Genomic DNA, 7,089 nt, shown 5'->3' on the forward strand with positions numbered 1-7,089 from the left:
GGATAAAGATGGGGGTTGGGCCTGGGGATTAGGATAGGGGTTGGGGCTGGGAATTAGGATGGGGGTTGGGGATAAGGATGGGGGTTGGGGATTAGGATGGGGGTTGGGGATAAGGATGAGGGTTGGGTATTAGGATTAGGATGGGGTTCGGGGTTGGGGATTAGGATGGGGCTTGGGGCATAAGGATAAGGATGGGGGTTGGGGCATAAGGATAAGGATGTGGGTTGGGGCATAAGGATAAGGATGGGGGCTGGGGCGTAAGGATAAGGATGGAGGTTGGGGCATAAGGATAAAGATGGGGGTTGGGGCATACGGATAAGGATAGGGATTGGGGCTGGGGATAAGAATGGGGGTTGGGGCATAAGGGTAAGAATGGGGGTTGGGGCATAAGGATAAGAATGGGGGTTGGGGCATAAGGATAAGGATGGGGGTTGGGGCTGGGGATTAGGATGGGGGTTGGGGGTTGGGGCATAAGGATAAGGATGGGGGGTGCCTGGCTACCTTGATCCGGCAAAACGCTACGCTATGCCCATGGATGTTAGTTTCTTCTCTGCAATGAGCCTGGATCTGGGTGCCTCCCGGACCCTTCACTGAATGCAAACACATTTGGGGCCGTCTGATTGGTCCAGAAACCAATGGGTTGGGTTGGGTTGGGCCAGAGCCTGAACACACGGAGGTGGGTAAAGTGCAGGTTTGAAAATTCGTCATTGGCTTTCATTCTCTGATCATTCTCTGATCGGTTGGAGATGATCCAATCACTGATGACTTTGTTTTTTACAACACCCTTCAATGAAACGACTTCAATGATGTCTCGGATTAAAGTGTGTAGCGAATGACAGAGCAGCGGAAGACTTTAGTGTGAGTCGTCAGCCTAGGATGAGGGCTCCCCTCGTCCCTCTCTGAGTCAGCCTTAATTTAGAGGGTGGAGCGAAAGCCCCCCTCCCCTGACATTACCACCACCTGGTCCTAAAGCAACCTGCTAGACCAGGATTTCCCAAAACCCGGTCCTGGGGCCCCCCCTGTGTGAACGTTTTGGTTTTTGCCCTAGCACTACCGGCTGATTCAAATAACCAACTCATCATCAAGCTTTGATTCATTGGAATCAGCTGTGTAGTGCTAGTGCTAAGGGGACTGACTTTGGGAAATGCTGTGGGGCGTTTATCGGCGTTTCTTGATGTCAAATTACTCCCATTAATTCTCGCTATTGGTCGGTGGCCATTTATTTTGCATCAAGGACAACAGTTGTTGACAACAGTACCATTGTAGCTAAGCCTAACCCTAACCCTTTTCCTAACCTTAACCTCATTCTCCTAACCTGCCACCCTAATTCACCTAACCTGCTACATAAATGATCCTAGCCTTCCACGTTAGTTATCCTAACCTGCTACATAAATTATCCTAGCCTTCCACGTTAGTTATCCTAACCTGCTACATAAATTATCCTAGCCTTCCACGTTAGTTATCCTAACCTGCTACATAAATGATCCTAGCCTTCCACGTTAGTTATCCTAACCTGCTACATAAATTATCCTAGCCTTCCACGTTAGTTATCCTAACCTGCTACATAAATGATCCTGGCCTTCCACGTTAGTTATCCTAACCTGCTACATAAATTATCCTAGCCTTCCACGTTAGTTATCCTAACCTGCTACATAAATGATCCTAGCCTTCCACGTTAGTTATCCTAACCTGCTACATAAATTATCCTAGCCTTCCACGTTAGTTATCCTAACCTGCTACATAAATTATCCTAGCCTTCCACGTTAGTTATCCTAACCTGCTACATAAATTATCCTAGCCTTCCACGTTAGTTATCCTAACCTGCTATGTAAACAAATTATCTATGTCAAGAAACCATCAGTCTCATAGCACTGGAACTGACCAATGGAAGGTATCAATGGACTGACCAATGGCAGGCAGCAATGGGCGTTTCCTGATATCAAATGCCCAGATTGCTGTCTACTATTACACCTCATTGGCCTACTATCCTGGAGAGCGAGATTCATTTACATTACATACTGACCTTAACCCTGGAGAGCGAGATTCATTTACATTACATACTGACCTTAACCCTGGAGAGCGTGATTCATTTACATTACATACTGACCTTAACCCTGGAGAACATGATTCATTTACATGACATACTGACCTTAACCCTGGAGAACATGATTCATTTACATTACATACTGACCTTAACCCTGGAGAACATGATTCATTTACATTACATACTGACCTTAACCCTGGAGAACAGATTCATTTACATTACATACTGACCTTAACCCTGGAGAACATGATTCATTTACATTACATACTGACCTTAACCCTGGAGAACATGATTCATTTACATTACATACTGACCTTAACCCTGGAGAACATGATTCATTTACATTACATACTGACCTTAACCCTGGAGAACATGATTCATTTACATTACATACTGACCTTAACCCTGGAGAACATGATTCATTTACATTACATACTGACCTTAACCCTGGAGAACATGATTCATTTACATTACATACTGACCTTAACCCTGGAGAACATGATTCATTTACATTACATACTGACCTTAACCCTGGAGAACATGATTCATTTACATTACATACTGACCTTAACCCTGGAGAACATGATTCATTCACATTACATACTGACCTTAACCCTGGAGAACATGATTCATTTACATTACATACTGACCTTAACCCTGGAGAACATGATTCATTTACATTACATACTGACCTTAACCCTGGAGAACATGATTCATTTACATTACATACTGACCTTAACCCTGGAGAACATGATTCATTTACATTACATACTGACCTTAACCCTGGAGAACATGATTCATTTACATTACATACTGACCTTAACCCTGGAGAACATGATTCATTTACATTACATACTGACTGGCTGCTAATACTACAGCCAGCTTCTGCAATGGACTCTGTGTTATTACAGTGTACTACAGTAACTACTTAGTGACAACCTACCGTTCAACATTAAAGCGCCCTGTTCAAGGTAATTATGCCATGCCCTCTATGGACTAGTAGTCTGTGACAGATCATTTTCTCAGAGGTGGATACAGTCCATCACTATTGGTTTGTCTACTCATTAAGGTGAATAGCCTGCTATGCTCTCTTCCCTCTCTATCCTATTGATGTAATACAGACCCAATATACTATTGTGTATCAGTGGAGGCTGCTGTAGGGGAGGACAGCTCATAGTAAAGGCTGGAACGGAGCAAACGGAATGGCATCAAACACCTGGAAATCAAATGAAATGTATTTATTTATAAATCCCTTATTACATCGGCTGATATCTCAAAGTGCTGTACAGAAACCCAGCCTAAAACCCCAAACAGCAAGCAATGCAGGTGTAGAAGCACGGTGGCTAGGAAAAAACTCCCTTGAAAGGCCAAAACCTAGGAAGAAACCTAGAGAGGAACCAGGCTATGAGGGGTGGCCAGTCCTCTTCTGGCTGTGCCGGGTGGAGATTATAACAGCACATGGCCTAGATGTACAAATGTTCATAAATGACCAGCAGGGTCGGATAATAATAATAATAATAATAAACCATGTGTTTGATGTATTTGATACCATTCCACTGATTCCGCTCTAGCCATTACCACTAGCCCATCCTCCCCGATTAAGGTGCCACCAACCTCCTGTGTTGGGTAGATTGTACATTCATGTTTGTTTGGTCAGGATAAGGATGAGAGATAGGCTAGACAGGCTACCACATTGGACATACATCCCAGGCCAGGGACAGCTACCCCATACTGACCTGACCATATCATCCACTATCTCAGCTAGTGTTTATACACCGAGTAGTCAATATCATCCTTCTGATTATATCAAGCCCCTCCTATAGCATGTCTGAATAGTAGGCCACGGATAAAAAGGGCTGAGTCCGATTCCCGAAATGGTGCAATACGGGTACTGCACCTTGGCACATTCTGCGACACGCCTCGTACACAAGTACCTGCTACGCCTTCCTTCTGACGAGGTCGAGGAGGATGCAATGATACAGCATTGGCTGCTACAATGCCGGTTATCTTTGAGATGGAATTCAGAACCATTCCGACCATTCTAACACGTTCCAGTCTGCATCCACTGCAATATGACAACCAAAGAACGTTCTAGAAGGATTTATCCTACCACCCACGTTTCACGTTCCCAGGATCATATTTTACGGACACATTGTATATTGCGCAAAATCGATATAGGCTACAACAGTTTGCTTTATTCTATACAGCGCGTGCTACTGACTTTGTGTGTGTGTGTGTGTGTGTGTGTGTGTGTGTGTGCATAAATGTATTTCCTCACAATGTTAGATAGGACTAATAAAAATGGATCTTCGCGGGAAAATTGTCATGGTTAGAGATTAGTATGACAACCAGGAAATTGAGCCATCCTCGCCTCCGACCATGTCACTCTTGAACAGTAGTTTAATAAAGGCTACAGTACCAGTGAATTGCTTGTTCTCTCTGGTGTCTACCCAAAAGCACATCATTTTACACGAAGATTCCACTGCCTCTCCTTGCCAATATTAATCATGTTTCCCATTTAATTCAGTTAGATCAACAATTAAACAAACAGGTTTCATCTCCAGAGAAAGATTATTTATCCGTTATTACTCCCCATCATTGTTTCCATGGCAACAAAAAGAAGGCACCGCCCCAAGATCAAACAGTCCGCATTCGGTTTTTTGTTTCCTTCATCTGACAGCCCTATGCCACACTGACAACCACTTTATACTATAAGGCAATGCACTACGTGACCATAACTCGGCGTTTCAATAAACATGCCTTTCATTTAGATAACGAATGTGGTGCAAACAATTGCTGGATAAAAAAAATAAAAAATAACGGATATGTATTGTAGTAACCTATGGGCCTTGCCACTGCCAGTCACGTTCCCCGAAAATGTAAATGGCATGATATATTGGCTATCCCCTGTCTTATTCAAGTTAAAGGTTTTGCCATAATAATGTTCTTTCAAGGCATGTTTAATACATCGAATATGCATCTAATTAAATATGGAATGCAATAAGCAGACAACACTGATTGCCATAGGATACATCGCAATTATTATGTATGTAAATGTATATATATTTTATTTATTTTTTTAAACGGGAGGAAATGACACTGTTAGTGGCAGATATTTATGACCGCTTATTCATCTCAGAAATATGATTCCAAAGCAGAACTTACCGATTTCATTGCTGCTGCCATATCGTCATATCTTTCAGCCTGTTCGGCCAGCCTGGCTTTCTGCACCAGTTGCTCGCGATCTACCATTTTAGCTGTCGTTGATACAATGCTATTATAGAATTGTTAAAGTTTTAAATGGTAATATATGTCACTTTCAGCAATACAAGTGGAATGTTACCAGAGGTCCTCTTGCTGCAGCTGCTCCCTGCTGTCTGTGCGTGCGGACGGGACACTCCCTCCCAACATTACCACTTTCCCTGGATTGCGTCAGCGCCAGAAAATAGGCGTGTAAATGTGTCGTGATGTAACAATCCTTATTGGGAGCACAGTCAGTGGCTGATACTGGTTAACGAATAGGATTCTACCGTTAGAATCATACGCTTTTACTCTGTGCAGGGTGCTGTGGGAACGGTACGGTTTATTCTAAACCATTTAACCACACCCTATCATTGAACATTAGCAGACTAGAGAGAGGCTTATTCTCATACACATGCTGTGACAGAAGGTCTAGTGTAGACTTCCGTAGGGTCTTTATAGGGGGAACTTGAAGAGCCTAGGGTACCTTTCATGTTTAGTCACAATCTGAATTGATTAGAATAGCATATTGCAGTAATTGACTAGCCTCTATGTCGAGCAGCAGAGTGCAGGTCTAATAGGCTGCAGAACAAATCCACCAAGAGCCCATCATCATTCCTGGGTTTAACCTGCCCAAGCAGCTCTACCATGTCAGTTAGCCAGCCTGACCACAGCTTAACCACAGCACTGACCACAGCTTAACCACAGCACTGACCACAGCCTGACCACAGCCTGACCACAGCTTAACCACAGCACTGACCACAGCCTGACCACAGCACTGACCACAGCTTAACCACAGCACTGACCACAGCACTGACCACAGCCTGACCACAGCACTGACCACAGCCTGACCACAGCCTGACCACAGCTTAACCACAGCACTGACCACAGCTTAACCACAGCACTGACCACAGCCTGACCACAGCCTGACCACAGCTTAACCACAGCACTGACCACAGCACTGACCACAGCTTAACCACAGCACTGACCACAGCCTGACCACAGCCTGACCACAGCCTGACCACAGCACTGACCACAGCTTAACCACAGCACTGACCACAGCCTGACCACAGCACTGACCACAGCACTGACCACAGCCTGACCACAGCCTGACCACAGCTTAACCACAGCACTGACCACAGCTTAACCACAGCACTGACCACAGCTTAACCACAGCACTGACCACAGCCTGACCACAGCTTAACCACAGCACTGACCACAGCCTGACCACAGCCTGACCACAGCTTAACCACAGCACTGACCACAGCACTGACCACAGCTTAACCACAGCACTGACCACAGCCTGACCACAGCCTGACCACAGCTTAACCACAGCACTGACCACAGCCTGACCACAGCTTAACCACAGCACTGACCACAGCACTGACCACAGCCTGACCACAGCACTGACCACAGCTTAACCACAGCACTGACCACAGCCTAACCACAGCCTGACCACAGCCTGACCACAGCTTAACGACAGCCTGACCACAGCACTGACCACAGCCTGACCACAGCCTGACCACAGCCTGACCACAGCCTGACCACAGCTTAACCACAGCACTGACCACAGCCTGACCACTGACCTGGGAGAGTTACCTGGGTGGGTTACCTGGGTGGGTTACCTGGGAGAGTTACCTGGGAGAGTTACCTGGGTGGGTTACCTGGGTGGGTTACCTGGGAGAGTTACCTGGGTGGGTTACCTGGGAGAGTTACCTGGGAGAGTCACCTGGGAGAGTTACCTGGGAGAGTCACCTGGGTGGGATACCTGGGAGAGTTACCTGGGAGAGTTACCTGGGTGGGTT

At 45.5% G+C, this 7,089-nt stretch overlaps 1 protein-coding gene across 1 annotated transcript in view; it reads right to left on the bottom strand.

The window, feature by feature from the left end:
• ywhag1 (3-monooxygenase/tryptophan 5-monooxygenase activation protein, gamma polypeptide 1) overlaps nucleotides 1-5,480 on the bottom strand; it is a 21,983-nt gene extending 16,503 nt beyond the window's left edge. The window contains exon 1 of the mRNA XM_014198204.2: nucleotides 5,210-5,480. Within this exon, the coding sequence (XP_014053679.1) occupies nucleotides 5,210-5,296 (87 nt within the window). The 5' untranslated portion in view covers nucleotides 5,297-5,480. The remainder of the gene's footprint in view (nucleotides 1-5,209) is intronic.
• Nucleotides 5,481-7,089: the final 1,609 nt, after the last annotated feature.

The sequence above is a fragment of the Salmo salar genome, chromosome ssa04 (genome assembly GCF_905237065.1).
Source record: "Salmo salar chromosome ssa04, Ssal_v3.1, whole genome shotgun sequence".
Classification (NCBI taxonomy): domain Eukaryota; kingdom Metazoa; phylum Chordata; class Actinopteri; order Salmoniformes; family Salmonidae; genus Salmo; species Salmo salar.